Source organism: Myxocyprinus asiaticus, chromosome 27 (assembly GCF_019703515.2).
Source record: "Myxocyprinus asiaticus isolate MX2 ecotype Aquarium Trade chromosome 27, UBuf_Myxa_2, whole genome shotgun sequence".
Lineage (NCBI taxonomy): Eukaryota > Metazoa > Chordata > Actinopteri > Cypriniformes > Catostomidae > Myxocyprinus > Myxocyprinus asiaticus.
The window spans coordinates 10,443,840-10,460,783 of record NC_059370.1 but is presented as its reverse complement, the minus strand read 5'-3'; the positions used below and the strand labels follow the sequence as shown (position 1 = coordinate 10,460,783).

General features: G+C 39.5%; 1 protein-coding gene across 3 annotated transcripts in view; it reads left to right on the top strand.

Moving 5' to 3' along the window:
* Positions 1–12,855, top strand: part of LOC127417602 (transcription factor COE3-like) — a 123,315-nt gene extending 110,460 nt beyond the window's left edge. For 2 of the 3 annotated variants that reach the window (XM_051657639.1, XM_051657638.1), the window contains exons 12-16: positions 1,763–1,828; positions 2,264–2,438; positions 6,010–6,195; positions 8,763–8,852; positions 10,001–12,855. In XM_051657639.1, coding sequence (XP_051513599.1) covers positions 1,763–1,828; positions 2,264–2,438; positions 6,010–6,195; positions 8,763–8,852; positions 10,001–10,032 — 549 coding nt within the window. In that variant the 3' untranslated portion in view covers positions 10,033–12,855. The remainder of the gene's footprint in view (positions 1–1,762; positions 1,829–2,263; positions 2,439–6,009; positions 6,196–8,762; positions 8,853–10,000) is intronic. The other variant, XM_051657640.1, reaches the window with a different exon arrangement.
* The last annotated feature ends 4,089 nt before the right edge of the window (positions 12,856–16,944 follow it).

Here is a 16,944-nt window from a genome sequence, read left to right as displayed (position 1 = left end):
GTTGTGCGAGAATAGCATGAAGCCTCCACAAGCGCTAGGTCTCCACAATAACGCGCTCAACAAGCCACGTGATAAGATGCACGGATTGATGGTCTCAGACACAGAGGCAACTGAGATTCGTCCTCCACCACCCGGATTGAGGTGAATCACTACGCCACCATGAGGACTTAGAGTGCATTGGGAATTGGGCATTTCAAATTGGGGAGAAAATAAAAAATAAAATAAAGTAAATAAAGTACATTTTGATTTAACGTTGTCTTGAAAAAAAGGATGAACAGGGCAAGAGTAGTGTTTTGATATAAAATTAGAAATTAATTCAGTACAGATGGAACAGATGGAAAATAATTATGCATAAGAAGCTTGTAAACCTGTTTAAAAGTACTCGTGTCCTGTTAGGTGCTCTTAGTGGGACCAGAATGGGAGTCTGTAGGCCAGCAGAGATGTGTGACTTACACAGGAACACTGCAAAATAACACGCACACACACAAAAACCCACAGTCACACACATCGTGTGAAGAATGACAGTGGAGCATATGTGTACACTCTGAAAGTAACGCAGCCCTGGATCACTGCTTGTGTAATTTGGCACAGGTTGAGTGTGTTTCTGTGTGTACGTGTGTGTAAATGTTTGTGTGTGAGACAGGTTGGTGTAAATGAGATTCAAATAGCTTCTTTTTCTGTCCGCCTCATCACGTTTAGTTTTTAGAGCACATGTCATATTTTGATTATGTAAAGTAAATAACTTTGGTGAAACTTTAAAAATACAGTTATTTATTTATTTATTTAATAAAATTATTATTAGGACTGTCAATTTAATGCATTGCTTTAGTGCAATTAATTATATGAAATATAACACATAAAAAAAAAAAAAAAAAAAAAAAAATGCAATTAATCATGCCCCTGACCCATATGTCAATTCAGTAATAAGGAATGATTCTACCTTTAGAGCAGTTCAACCTTGATGCACCACCTTGATGTTTTTGTGATTCTGTGGCAGTAGGGGGCAGTCAGCGTGACTCCAGCTGTGCAGACAATGCACCTTGACAAACCAATGAGCAGGCAGCTCAGCCTTTCACAGATGCAAATTTGTGCTCAAAGACTGGAACGAACACAACATATTGCAGCGCTTTTGAGATGCGTTTTTCAAAGTTTCAAACTACGTGTTACTTGATACAGCATCCCAAAACACCGCGGTTATGACTAGAGATGCTAAAATCAAACAAGATGCAACACAACCAAAATAAGTTGCTCTGACACATGAGTACTGTAGATTAACAATTAAAAATAGCTCAAATGTAATTATATGAAAATAAACAATATTTTGACTTTAAAGGCACTTTTTGTATTGTCTAAATGCTTTATTTGTCTGCCGCCACTTTAAATGTATACAATGTAATGTATTTGATCTGAATTATAACATTTATTATATACAGTATTACATGAAATTATTGTAATTATTATTTACTAAATTATCTTCATTTGGGGGCCTTTCTCAGTAAATATTAATATGTATGTTATGTATCAATAAATATATTTTTCATCAACATAGCAACATTGATAAATTCATTGCCACATTACATAATTAATTTGATTACTCAATTGACAGCCCTGATAGCTATCAATTTCATGGTACTAATTTTTTATCTATTATATTATTTATGTTTATAATTTATAGCTGATTTACAGTTAAAGTGCCAGAGTTGTAGTATTTGACTAAACTGGGCATATGTATATGTGTGTGTGTGTGTGTGTTTTCTATTAGGAGGTACTACTGAAGAGGGCTGCAGACCTGGTGGAGGCACTTTATGGAATGCCTCATAACAATCAGGTATGAAAATTCAGGAAAACTGAGCTGATAACTTTTAATTGTACATTATAAATACACAATTAGCAAATGTATACCAATTATATATCATAAATATTGGACACACTTTACATTACAGCATTCAATGTATGTATAAATGTACAATTATGCCTATTATTAACATATTACATGTAATTACACATTTATTACAATATATTACAATGTACTTACTGTGTAATAACTGTGTATAAAATGTAATGTCTTACACAGACACTGTAAAACTGTAAAAATTAGAAGAGCACAGGGTGAATGGTAGGAGAAACTGATATGAGAAACTTCAGATCAGATTTTTTTGAGGTGGCATATTCTATATCCTGTTCTTACACACCTCTCTCTGCTCTTTGTATCACTTCAACAGCTTTCTCTCACTCACTTTCTCTTTTTCTGTGCCTCGATCAGGAGATAATTTTGAAGCGTGCTGCAGACCTGACAGAGGCGCTGTACAGTGTGCCACGAAGCCATAACCAGTTGCCCTCGCTGACGGGCTCCAGTGCCCACTCAGGCATGATGGGAGTTAACTCTTTCAGCAGCCAGCTCGCCGTCAACATCTCTGAGGCCTCCCAGGCAGACCAAGGTTGGAGAATGTGTTCATGTTAATTCACATTTATGTCCCAAATCGCACATGGAAATACTTTAAACACTTGCAGAAGTGTTTGACTGGATTTGATCATTCAACTCATAACCTCTAAATCTTGAAATGCTCTCACACACATAAATTCAGTCACACACTCTCTCAGTCTGTGTCTGGATCTGTTCATCTCTCTCTTGGTGGGCTTCACACGCAGCCATCAGTTCTGTACATGATGATCACATGGCTGTGTTTTGGCAAGCCTGTCACCCACACCACTCAAAACCGCCACTCACCTTCACCTGCTCATACGAATGACACGTTTATACGTATGTGTCTTTATGTGTAAACACTCTCTGTCACTACTGAGAGAAGTGTTAGGGGCGCAGGCTGTGAACGAGCTGAGATACTCAGGATGACAGCTTTTCAAGAATGAGTAACATTATTTGAGCGTGTACAAACTGAATTCCAACTGTTAGTTTCATGGGTTAATAGTGTCTGCTGAGTGAATAAATGTAAAATTCATTTAAGTATCAACTTTGTCACAGATTTGTCTCCTAAAATTCCTTTGGATATATAATAATAGTAATAAATAAACCAATCTGACGCATAGTAAGCATATAGAGATTTTAAATTAAATTGGATAGCACAGCCTAGAAGAATTTGGTCTTGGGAAAATTTGAGTTCATTTTGAAATCTCTGACTTTCGACTTTGACATCCTGGCCAATCTGAGCACAGTTTAAGACAGCCTAATCCCATCACAACTACATGATTATGGCAAAAATTTTGCAAAATGAGAAAACATGGCTTCTTACCCATATCATGGCAGTTCCAAGATGAAATGCCCACTGTGCAGTGCTAAAAAAGCGAGTTAAATTTTCTACCAAACAGATGAGGTTTTTAAGGTTAATGCTCTATTGAGTTTTAAATCTACAAAACCGACCTCCCTACCCTAAACCTTAAACCTAAACCTAACTGATAGTGTCATAAAAAGCCAATGTGACATGAAAAATGCAATTGCTGAAGCAACCTTCATCAACAAGTGCTACCATTCAATGCGACAAGTACAACGAGCCATATTAAAAAAGATTTAGCAAAAATGCATGTATAGTAACATGATTCAATGACACCAGGTTAGTTTAAGTCATTGTTGTAAAAGAGACACAATTGAGATTACTAAAGCAACTGAGATTTTAAAGAGATCTCATCTGTGGGGCCTGGGTAGCTCAGCGAGTATCGACACTGACTACCACCCCTGGAGTCGCGAGTTCGAATTCAGGGCGTGCTGAGTGACTCCAGCCAGGTCTCCTAAGCAACCAAATTGGCCTGGTTGCTAGGGAGGGTAGAGTCACATTGGGTAACCTCCTCGTGGTCACGATTAGTGGTTCTCACTCTCAATGTGGCACGTGGTAAGTTGTGTGTGGATTGCGGAGAGTAGCATGAGCCTCCAAATGCTGGGAGTCTCCGCGGTGTCATGCACAACGAGCCACGTGATAAGATGCATGGATTGACTGTCTCAGAAGCGGAGGCAACTGAGACTTGTCCTCTGCCACCTGGATTGATGTGAGTAACCGCGCCACCATGAGGACCTACTGAGTAGTGGGAATTGGGCATTCCATATTGGGGAGAAAAAAAAAGAGATCTCATATGTGATTGTTCTTTCCTATGGGAGTTCATGCGTGCATCTTGGCACATGTATGTGAGCATCTCCATGCACAAGTGTGTTTTTAATATCTGCAATGTGAAGCCATGTTTCTCTTCACCCACCAGTTCTGTCACTCATGGACAGGAAATGGGAATGCATATGAAATGAACAGATCACTCTCCTTATATCAGAGAATAAAAGACACAGGAAGACAGAGACACTACCTCTCCCTTAACACCCCTGTTTTCTCTCCTCCTAACACTCATCCCCTTGTCCTCTCATCTGTTTTCCTCATTCGTGCAGTAAAAGAACACCTACAGGAATCTATGAGGTCATGGGAAAGGGCCGTTAGCCATCATACAAATATTACATTTCATACTTCATACTCGTTTGCAGTGCAACTACAGCAGGCTTTAATTCAGTTACCCTGCTCTTCTCATTCATCCATCAAAGTAATTATTGTTTCAAGTTCTAATTACAAGTTGCAAACTGATTTACAGAAACACCACCTCTCTCCTGCAGCTTATCAAACCACATAGGAACACAGTTTATTTAGGAGAGAAGTACACACATCCTGGCTTAACCATACAGCTCTCTGCTGAAGAACATTATTTGCCACATATGTCTATATGATATTGTATGACTGCAGCCATGTTGCCGCCCATGTGGCTTAGACGTGTTGAAAACACTGCACACTAGTAGGTTTATCTAAGGCTGTATTCAAAGTTTATATTTTCTCTACTTTCCTCTCAATTGCTCTGTGATCTGATCTGAGAATTAGACTTAATGTCAAGAGAGTGGACAAGGATGGATGCCAAGTGGAACATTCATAACTCTCTCTCTCTCTCTCTCTCTCTCTCTCTCTACTTCCTGTTTAGTTTTGAGAGGCCATTGACAAAGAATTTGCTTTGGATTTTACAAGAGGAAGAAAGAGAGAAAACTAGATCTTTACATTGCATACAAAAATACACTCCTAATAAATCCTATTGCTTAAAAAAGTAATAACCAACCTGGTTTCATAGAATCAAGTTGCTATACCTACACTTTTGGTAAATTAATTTTACGTGGATTGCTGTACATATTGAGGCAGTTTCCTTTTGAAATTAATGCTTGAAGTGCTTAAACAACCTGGTTTATTCATGTCATTGTCAGTTCAGAAAAACATATTTTTCACTCTGTTATGCACACAATACTATCAATACTACAATTTTACTACCACATGACTTGTAAGGCAATACATTTTAATATTTGCATTACATAAGCAACTATTTACAAGCTTATTCAAGTTAAATGAAGCTGCACATAAGCTCCACAAAATGACGTGGTTGCTTTAACAATCTCACATTTGCTTTTGTGACACTATCAGTTATGTTTAGGTTCAAGGTTTAAGGTTTAGAGTAGGGAGGTCGGATTTGTTGATTTAAAAATCTATAGAAAAAAATAAACATCATTAACCTTAAAATCCATCTGTTTGGGAGAACATTTAACTCACTGTTAGCACCACACAGTGGACATTTCACCTCTGAACTGCTGTGATATGTGTAATGAACCACACAGTGCAGTTTTGTAAAATAGTCACCACAGTTTTCAAAGTTTAGCATTGACACATCTTCCCATTCTCTCTCTTTCTGAAACATAAACACACTTGCACATGTACAAATACACACACTGTAAGCTCTGCTGCTACTTATGGGAACATGGACAAAGTTTCGCTTGACTGCTGTACTGAGTGCTTTCAGAACCACAGCCGGACGTCTTTAAGAGTTTCTCATACTTACCGAGGAATTCCACCCACTAGAAACACAAACCCCAGTGTGTTACAGACACATTAGTCCAACTGCAACATATACAAATCACATCAAACTCTTTGTTTTTCAACTTTGAGCAGCAACTCATGATGTTTTAACCTGCCGCTGTGTCTTGCGTTCCAGGTTACTCTCGCAACTCAAACAGCGTGTCTCCTCGTGGGTACGTGCCAAGCTCCACACCCCAGCAGTCTAACTACAACACCATCACCTCCACCATGAATGGATACGGAGTAGCTGGCATGACCAACCTGGGTGTCCCTGGATCCCCCAGCTTCCTCAATGGCTCCGCTGCCAACTCTCCTTACGCAAGTGAGTCTCCTGTCGGCCAACTTCATTGTACGATAACAGATCCTACTGTTTCCCTGCTGAAAAGATCAGCATAGCTGGTACCATGTTGTGTTTTGGATTCTGGTACCCCTGCATGTGATGCTGGTGTGCTGGTGTCATCATTAGGCTTCTTAGCTATCTTAACCAGGAAGAGTTTTCATAGTTAACAATCTTTCCCAGAAAGACCATGCTGGTCGACTAGCCTACTGTAAGTTTTGTTGGTGAACAGCATAGCTATACTGAATCACTAGCATCAAACCAGCATAAACCAGCTTGGACATTTATCCTGGTCTAGGCTGGTCATTTCAGCAGGGTGGTTAATGGTGAAGTGTGTCATTTTTCGATGTTAAAAAATGTTCTCCTATCTAAGCTTAAAGGAATGTTCCAGGGTTCAGTAGAAGGTAAGCTCAATCAACAGTATTTGTGGCATAATGTTGATTACCACAAAAATAGTTTTGACTTATCCCTTGTTTATAAAACAACGCAGTTTACAGTAAAGCACTTACTGGCACAAACAATGCACACTTCACCTTGAACTCACCAGAGCATGTTTTGGATGTTGATTGGTTGGATATAATCATGTCAGATCAGTTCGACTATTGACAATCTCAAAGTTGCATCTGAGTTGAAAATGTGATTTTGGATATCACAAGTATCAGCGGGAACTCAGTTGACATCATGTGGCGTCTTAATGCTATAATCTGTACAAAGCAATGATGAGGTTATGTGTTTGTCTTTGCGTGTTCTGTGAGGGAAAGTGTCTTGTCTATCTGCTGTACCATTACCTGTGAACGTCTTCATCAGAACTAACTGCACGATGGCTCATATTTTTCATCTCCTTTCATGTCTAACACATTAACAATGCTATCATGCCACTCACTTATTCACACACTTGCTTCCTCACTGCATTCAGGATAGTTAGCTTTCTATCTGCACCTTCATCTAGATATGTCTTTTACAGCACCAGGGGTATTTGTGAAAAAATTGCCATGCTTGTGTTCTCTGACTGACAATTACAAATGAATTTTATATACCAGGGTTACTACAAAAGTGTTCATATATTCAGTACATTGAAGCTATATTTTGTGTGATTTGCACTTGTTTTGCATATATTGGAATTTCTTTGAAGATATCTGTGTGTTTTACACTAGTTTGGTGTGAAAGTTCACACTTTCTGCTTATTTAAAAAGGGTGACTGTGGTAAACATTATATATATATATATATATATATAGATAGATAGATAGATAGATAGATAGATATATGAGGTTCCTTACACATATTGCGGCAGTTCAAGGTAAAATGTCCACTAAGTGGCGCTAAAAACAAGTTACATTTTTCTCCCAAACGTATATATATATATATATATATATATATGAGATTCCTTACAAATATTGTGGCAGTTTCATGGTCCACTAAGTGGCGCTAAAAGTGAGTTACATTTTCTCCCAAACGCAATGGGTTTTAATTCAACAAAACGTACCTCCCTACCCTAAACCTTAAAACTAAACCTAATTGAAAGTGCCATAAAAGCAAATGTGAGATGAAAAACGTAATTGCTGAAGCAATCACATCATTTTGTGGTGCTTCTATGACAATTTCAGCTCGTGTCAACACGCATGCTTTTCAGGACTCTTGAAACCTTTGTTTCGCAAGTGCAATGTTCTATACTCCGCAATTTGATCGTGCTTGAACAAGCTTGTAAATGTAGTTGGTTATGTAATGCAAATGTTAAAATGTATTGCCTAACAAGTCATGCACTATAGTAAAAGTGTTTAGATGTCATAAGATAGCATTGTGTGAGGAACAGGGCAAAAAAGAAATGTTTATGAACTTATTATCTGCCGTTTTACTCATAATTTGTGTGAAAGGAAATAAAAGTAATTGTTGTTTTGGTGCCACTAGTGGTCATTTTGCCAGGAAACTGCTGCGATACATGCAAGAAAAAATAATTTTGCAAAAATTTAGGTATAGTAACGTATCTATCTTAACATGTACCGGGCAGAAGAATTTGGTTCCTGAGATTGTAAATCAGGGCCAAGTTACTTTTAAGATTGTTAGCTAGTGTAAAGTGTATCGGTTATTAGATGTCCTAATAACATTGTCTTCTGACATGCTTTACGTGTGACTATGTGAACAAAAGAAAATGGTTTTATGTTGGTGTTTCTGCGAAACTGCAGAAAAGTGGCGCTAAATGTGAAGTACAATGATCTAAATTTGATACCCTCCTCAAGAGTTCTAAGTTATGGATCAACTTTGCCATGCAGGTACACTTTTTCATCCCCATAATGCCTCAACCATAGCCCCTCCCCTTTTATTAACCCTCACAAACTAACAATCGGCATGACCCACCTCATAACCACCTGCTCACTCACTAGCATCTTCGTGTGTGTGCGCACGTGTGTGTCTCTGTGTGTGTCTGTTTCAGTCACCCCATCCAGCCCTCTGTTGGAACCTCATGCCACCTCCTCTTCCTCCTCATCCATCCCTCCTTCCATCTCTCTGTCTGCGGGCCCTTTCTCATTCTCTCCTGTCCATATGATCTCTGCAGTCAAACAGAAGAGCGCCTTCGCGCCTGTCGTCCGGCCACAGACCTCCCCGCCCCCCACCTGCACCGGCACCAATGGGAGCAGTCTACAGGGTGAGCACCCCACCCCTCTCCTGCCTCTGAGCCAATCGGGGGAAAGACCCTCCTCTTGAATGTGTCACAAAGAAAGAATGAAAAAAGTCTCACTAAATTTTTGAGGTCAAAGTTGATCCATAACTTTCTATGCATCGGGCTGGTTTTTTTTTACAACAGCAACAACAAAAACAACAACAACTTTACTGGACTTCTGTACTGCAACATAACCCTGATATTGCATGTAGTAACTGTGCTGCTTTTGTTTTAAATAATGGTGCTTTGATTTCTTTAGTAAAAATTTGCTACATGAATATAACTGGATAGTAAATCTGGATATTTGTGTAAAATAGTAAAAATATACGCTTTTTAAGATCAAATTCGCATGAAGTAAAAAAGCATACTGAAAAAGGCTTCTGGTCCTGAAACTTTCATAACCTCATTCCTGAAGCCATAAAAATACTCACCACTCACTAACTGCTGCAGCTAGTTCTGTAAAGACACTCTCAAACCATATGGAGTCTATTCAAAGTATATTATGAGTCCAGATATGGCATCAATGTGCTTCAATATTAAACTGTAAATTAATCTAATCTTTTGTTTTGTAAAGTACACTGTTCCCTCATAATAACTGACATAGTATTAAACACAAGTCATTTCCCTATGTATTTCCTTTCTAAATGTTTACATAAGTACAATGCAAAAAAAAAATAAATAAAAAGTCTTGTTTTCCAATAAAACATATAAACATCCTTGATTTACTTGAGAAGCGATATTGTGAAGATAACGCTTGTTTCCAGAATAATATATATATATATATATACATACATATACATAGTATTAAGTTTACTTTACACGATTGGCAAAATAACAATGTTGTTTTAAGCCTAAACCTCACTAAATATTTTTAGGCTGATTCTTAAAACAAGAAAAACTATTTGCCAATTGGGTAAAACAATTCATTCAAGATATAATCTTTGAAAACATGTGTTAATATGTTATGCAATTTAGCTTATTTTAATGACGTTTAAATATAATTACTGGACAATGACAAAAATACTGATTAAGAAATTAGCTTTTGCTGGGTCCACAGCGGGCCAAATAGATCATATCTTAATTAAACTGTCTTTATAAATGTTGGTTGACCTCTAGTTTCTCTACTTTTCCAGCTATGGCCGGTCTGATTGTCCCTCCTATGTGAAGAGGAACCTGATCCTCCTCAAGGCATCACTGAGCCCACAACAAACTCATTGGCTCACTAAACCTGTCTGACACTCTCTTTTCAAACATCACCAATCGTACGAGGAGCTGCCCAAAAAGAACATCAACACCTGGACAGCTAAAAAAATAAATAAAAAAATCGAGTTTTCCTGGCCTGAAAATGTCCTGTGTCCTGAAATCTCAATAGATTGTGTTTGTTTTGCCCTCTACAACTTCATCCTTGCAAACTTTGAGAATGTTGCCCCTAGCTGCAGTGGCATTTTATGCAGGAACCCAAGAAGCTGTCAGGAAAAGGATATCAGAGATTATTACGATGTGAACTTGGAGCCGAGGTTTTGATATGGAAAGGGGCTACCCATTACGGGGTCCGTCCTTGACCGTATAGGGCATCTTTGCACGTCCCCTTTGTTTATTTCATATGTCTTTTTTCAACAGTGAGAGGCCATAAATCACAGGAACAATCTCACACACTCAGATGGGACTGGGACTGTAATGCCAATAGAAAATAACTCCTTCCTATTTACGAAATGTAAAGTCTTTGATTTTTAACATCAATGTAATTTTATTTTAAAAATTTTTTCTTTCTTTCTTTTATCCATCTGAGTAAAATGGACAGCAGGTGACCTTAATCAAAGTGGGAATCAAATGAACCGATTAATGCACAAAGACAAAATGATCCCATATGGAAAAACTCCTGCCAAGACAGTGATATTTAGTAATCATCAGAATTATGGATCAGTCATTTTTAAACATACTGTTTTTGTAGTTCCAGTGTAGTTCCAGGTGTGTGTATAGGTAGATTTAAGCCAGGAATGCTTTCTGCAGTTTTAATCACATTTAGGTACCAGACTTATTGTTGAACTTCTTATTGTGCTTTTTTGTATGTATTTATAACATTTGTTTCAGGATTCCTTCTGTGAGTTAGGCCTGAATAATAGTATCAAATCTCAATGTCAACACATTTGATGTCTTAATACCTTTTAGATATTGTAAAAAGAGTGCAGAATTAAAGGGATGACACTTTTTTTGTAAAAACAAAAATGACAATAAATAAAATAAAAATAAAAATAAGGTCTGGACATGACCAGGACACCTGTTTTTTAACAGCAGGGTGCAAAGCTCCAACCCTTTTGTAAAAAAAAAATTTTTTTTTTTTTTCAATTGTATATTTAATGTTTTCTTTTTGCAAAAAGCATTTGTGTTTGTTCTTCCTCTTGTCTTGTGTGTTTATTGTGAAATGTGTATGATCATAGTTATTTCCTAATGCACTATTTTTGTTCGGGTACTTACAAGAGCAATGTATCTTAGCAAGCAGATGAAAATAATAATAATAATAATTAAAAAAAAAAGAAAAAAAATACATATATATATACACATATGCACTAGTATGTTTTCAGATTGATTGCTCTTTGCTTTGGTCATGATAACTAAAATGACTAATCGCTCATCATGTGATTTCGTTGATGTTTCTAAAATGTTTTCATATTATTTCTCAGTCCTTGTGAGGTTCATTTTACATTAGATATTTGTTGTTTCGCCACATATCGTTGGCTGATGAAAAGTTAACATTTCTATGCTGTCAAATCTGATGTGCTGAAAAGGTCACAACATGATAAATGCATTACATTTTCCCAAATGGATCATATCAGAGAAGTTCAAACCTGCAGAGAAATGCACATGCAATTAACTGACATCAGTGTTGCTGGTGGAGTGTTATTGTTGTTGCACAACATCATGCACAATGTATGCAATCTGTACTTAAATAATGCAAGCAACTTGCTATCCACATTTCAGTGGAATAGTAGTGAACTTAAACAAAAGAAGGGGATTTAATGATGCCTTAATATAGAATATGCTCCAATGAAATGTATATCTCGAATCACAAGTCAAAATAATAGGGACCAGAGTGATGTGCTTTGGATCCAATCTTAAGCATGCTTGTGATGTGATACATTTAAATACTTTTGAAACTGCATTATTTTAGGTCTCAGTTGGGAAAATGTGGAAAATCATTGCAAAACATGATGTTGGTAATCATAACAGATCGTTTCACTATCAAAAAGTCAGTTACTTGGTTATGTTTAACACACCTAAATATCACTTAATGTGACCACTTTGAAACAGTGTGATGTTAATATTCCAGTCATGGGTTTTTTTCCTATTTTCCTGAAGAGAGTGAGTGAATGTGTGTGCCTATACCCCATAAGATGAAATGTGAATGAAATTGTGGTTTCTGAAAAGCTCTTTTTATTTCACATGTGACCTAATTACTTTACATTCATCCTTGTGGGGTTTAGACTTAAATGGCGTAAAGGAAATACAATTTGACAGTGCCCTATTGTACTTAAACAGCTGAATTCAATCTCAAAGTTCACATGAAAACAGACTTCTCAGAGATCCAGCCTGGCTGGAAACATGCACACACACATAAACACACACTTCTATCCATTTCATTCAATTTCCTCATAGCTTGTGAAAGTTTTTTTTTTTTTTTCATAGACGTAGAGAGTTGGCTTCTGCTTTCTTTTTACAAAAACTGTTTTCTTTGGAAATGTTGAACTCCAAGTGAAATGGGGAAAGGTACTGCATCTTAGTGAAATATGAAATATTATATCAAAATATATATAAGCACAATGTTTAATTAATTAATGTCTTTAGAATTCAGATAAGGAGATGCATTCTAATTTCCTTTCTCTCCTCTGACCATGCTGTAAATAAATGCATGTTTTTTTTCTTTTCTTTTTTTCCTGTGATCCCATGCTTTTTGTACAGAAACAGAAAAATAAAGATTACACTTGGCTTGAAAACCTCTCATCAACTCTCAGTGCTTTATTACATGAAGCACACAGCCTCTTTTTTACTTTCACAATGTTTGAAAACATCAACAGTCCAGCTAGTTCTAAAAGTCACATTTAATGCTGTGCCTCTCAGCATGGGGTGGACCATCTCGGGCCAGAAATCTCAAGATCCGCTTCAAACTTCACAGCGAGGCTCATCCTTCCAAGGTCTTCACCTTTTGGTCTGCTGTGCCTGCCAGCACTGCTCAGTTGATGGGATATATTTGTGAAACCTTATCCAAAGACCACATTCAATATTTTAGAGTTTTGGCCCTCAAACCAAAGAGCAGATCCTGCGTAAAGACACACTGACCCATGCAGAATGGAATCAATCATTCCTGGGATCGCTCCAGCCCTGTAAGTTTCCTGAGCTCTTTGCCTGGATGTTAAGTCAGGGTGAGAGAGATATTCAGAGTGTGATTTGTGCTTGTGTCTAAAGAAATAGTCTACAAAAGTGGGATATATCTGAGCTGTAAAGCTGGTGACCTCTTGATTACCTCTAGTATTTGACAGTCTCACAAATTGCACAGGCAACACTGGCCAGTTTACAGCATGTCTATTTTCACTTGATGTCACACTGATAAACTGTTCGGTTTATCTCAGACCAGAATTTAAATGGAAAAGCACTGAAGTTGGGAAAATAATTGCATGGATGCCTTTATGTGGGTTTTATGTGCATTTGTGTGTGCCACTGTTGGAGACAATACTTAACAATTGTACAGCAGCTTCCCAAGCAACAAGCTTCTCATAATTTAAAGGTGCACTCAATATTTTTTTTCCCCATTAAAAAAGATTTACTCCTAAAATAATGAATTGTAATTTTGAAACATATGTATAAAACCTTGACCACTCACATGAGATGAGGACTCTAGTAATATCAGTAACCTTATAGAAGCTGTTTTATACTACATGGGGCAGGGGCGCCCTTATGGGGGCTATCATTTTAGAATCACATGACCAGCTGAATACTACTCGCTTAATCTCAGTAACCATCTTGTTATTGGGCACTTTCACTCTTGGATTAAATTAATAATGGCTGATTGTGAATACTGAATTTCTACAATGGCATCTGTAACTGAAAACTGTTGATTTTGAACGATGCTGCATCCACACCACTAGGTGTCACTAGTCCAAGATGACACAAAACAAGTTAATGAGTGCACCTTTAAAGTTGTTAAACTACTGTCAAACTACCTGTTAAAAAAGTTATTAACTACAATACACATTACAAACAAAAATGAGTTACATTGAACTATATTGAAGCAATTTAATGGAACAATGTGTGTGTGTGTGTGTGTGTGTGTGTGTGTGTTTATTTATTTATTTATTTATTTTTTAGCATTTTAGCATATTTTTATCTTATCTTATATTACCTTATCTTTATTTAAGCATTTCCCATTTTATATGTTCTCATTTGATATTACCACAGCCAGGGACAGATTAACTACTGGGCCGATTGGGCCATTTCCCAGGGGGGCTCTAAACACAAAGGGCCCCAAGCTCTAAATCAATTATTTATTTATTTTGAGATACCTATTATAAATCCATGTAAATGTCAGCCTTATGTGAAATACCATTTGTTCGACTGAATGCGTGCTGGACTACAGCAGCGCTGTGTGACGGGTGGCGTCTGCTTCCTGCGGTGGACTCCACGCCAGGGCCGGGCCGCAGGGGCGGGCTGCGGTGGAGCCGTTGCAGTCACTGCAGGAGGATGCCCTTGGCGACTAGCAGACGGGGTGCGGGATCTTGAGCCACGTTGGGGCAGGATGTGTTGGATAGCTTCCATCTGCTGCTTCACCACCAAGAACTGCTGGACAAAGTCCTCGACGGTGTCACCGAACAGGCCAACCTGGGAAATAGGGGTGCCAAGGAACCGTGCCTTGTCGGCCTCTCCCATCTTGACCAGGTTGAGCCAAAGGTGGTGCTCCTGGACCACCAAGGTGGACATTGCCCGCCCGAGAGACTAAGCTGTGACCTTCGTCGCCCGGAGGGCAAGGTCGGTTGCCGAGCGCAGTTCCTGCATCAATCCCGGGGTGGAACTACCCTCGTGCATTTCCTTTAGCGCCTTGGCTTGATGGACTTGCAGGAGAGCCATGGCGTGTAGGATGGAGGCGGCTTGTCCAGCGGCACCGTAGGCCTTGGCCGTCAGGGACGACGTAAACCTACAGGCCCTGGACGGGCGCCCAAGCCAGGTGGCGGCACTCTGCGGGCATAGATTCACCGCGAATGCCTTATCCACCAGGGGGGATCACCGAATACCCCTTGGCTGCCCCACCATCGAAGGTAGTGAGGGCGGTGGAGCTGAAAGATAAGGGCCGTGCAGTAAAAGGTGCCTCCCATGACCTTGTCAGCTCCTCGTGCACTTCCGGAAACAAAGGAACTGGGGCGGGGCATGGCTGTGAGCGGCGCCGCGGGCCCAGGAACCAATCATCGAGCCGCGAGGGTTCAGGGGAGAGCGGAGGGTTCCACTCTAGCCCGACGCTCGTGACTGCCCGGGAAATCATGTCCATCATCTCCATGTCAGCCTGTGACTGGGCGACCATACCCAAGGGGGGAAGCCCAGATGAGGCTTCCGCGTTCGACTGGATGAGCCCGTTCTCCGATGCTGCACTCGAGAGCTCATCACCTTCGCGGGCTCCAAACAAGAGGTCGAACTTGCCGTGAGGCGAGCTGGCAGACTCATCCAGAAGCCCAATCGGGGCAGACGAGCATGCTGGGGAATGGGAGGTCCGTGGGGGGATACCCGGCAGAGGTGGTCCCATTAAGGTCCCCAAATCACCCCCAGTGCTAGCCGCGCTGGCCTCATACCTGTAGGTAGGAGGACCGAGGCGGGGAGCTGCTGGGGTGGCTTTCTTTCTTATGAAGGCAAGCCTGAACGCAACGTTGCCATAGTCATGTTCTCGTAATGAGTACATGACCCATCCACAAACGCTATCTCAGCGTGGGTAGTGCCCAGACATGAAAGACAGTGATCGTGACCGTCAGAAGGTGAGAGATAACGATCACAACCAGGAATAACACACAAACGGAAGGGCATCTTTAAAAAGACGTTCTGTGTGTGCCGCTCTTTTAGAGAAATATACTCTTTTTTAGAATTTACTCTTTTATTTCTGCCGAAGCGCCCAGGGGCGTTCTCTGCAGTGCACCAGTGCAGAGGGGGAGAAGCCGCTGAAATGCGCCGTCAGATCCAGCAGAGGTGAATGGACAGCCGTGAGAATTCAGCTCAGTGTCCATCAACCATTCGGCTCCGAAGAGAAAATCTGAATGAGTGGTTGCATACCAGCTACTTTTATACCCGTATGTTCGGGGGAGTGGTATGCAAAAACCACTCGCCAATTCCCACTGGCCTTTTTTCAAAGACCAGAGGTGTTTCGGGCTCCCAAGAGTGACCCCTAGTGTCACTACATCGACACAACTTCGAGTGAGTGACAGATAGGGAACCTCAGTTCTCAAGGGGGGTGGGGGTGGGGTAGAGTTACCTTCAAAAGTCTGTGCCATTAAAGTGAACGTGTTATTATTCAGGTAAGTTGCTGTAAATATATTGAATTTAACTTCAGCAATATACTCTTCAAACTGTTGCTCCACCATGACAGTAGTTGGCTTGAAAGAGAAAACTCAGTGCAGAAGCAGACGGTTCTAGTGTCTGTTATAGCACCCCTTGCAACAACTTTAAGAATGCATCGCTTACTTGCTTTGTGTTATGAATTGTGGTCTGACCTTGGAACGAAACTACACATGAAATCAAGCTTGCGTAGTTAAGCATCTGAATTCATGTACTGTACTTGCAAAAAGTATATTATGGCCTTTACGCTGCACTGCTTATCATTGTAAATAGTAACTTGTAGCTGGGAAAGTTATACTGTAGTTAAGTTAGTAACATTACTACTTTTAGTAAGCTGTATGTTGTGTTAGATGTACACTGTTGTATGTGTATGTTTGCATGTACATATATGAGCATGTTCAAAATGTAACTACGCAAACATGCATTTATGCACATCTACAGCGAAACACCAGCAATGGAGTCATTTGAAGTCATGTATCTTTATCTTCTGTGT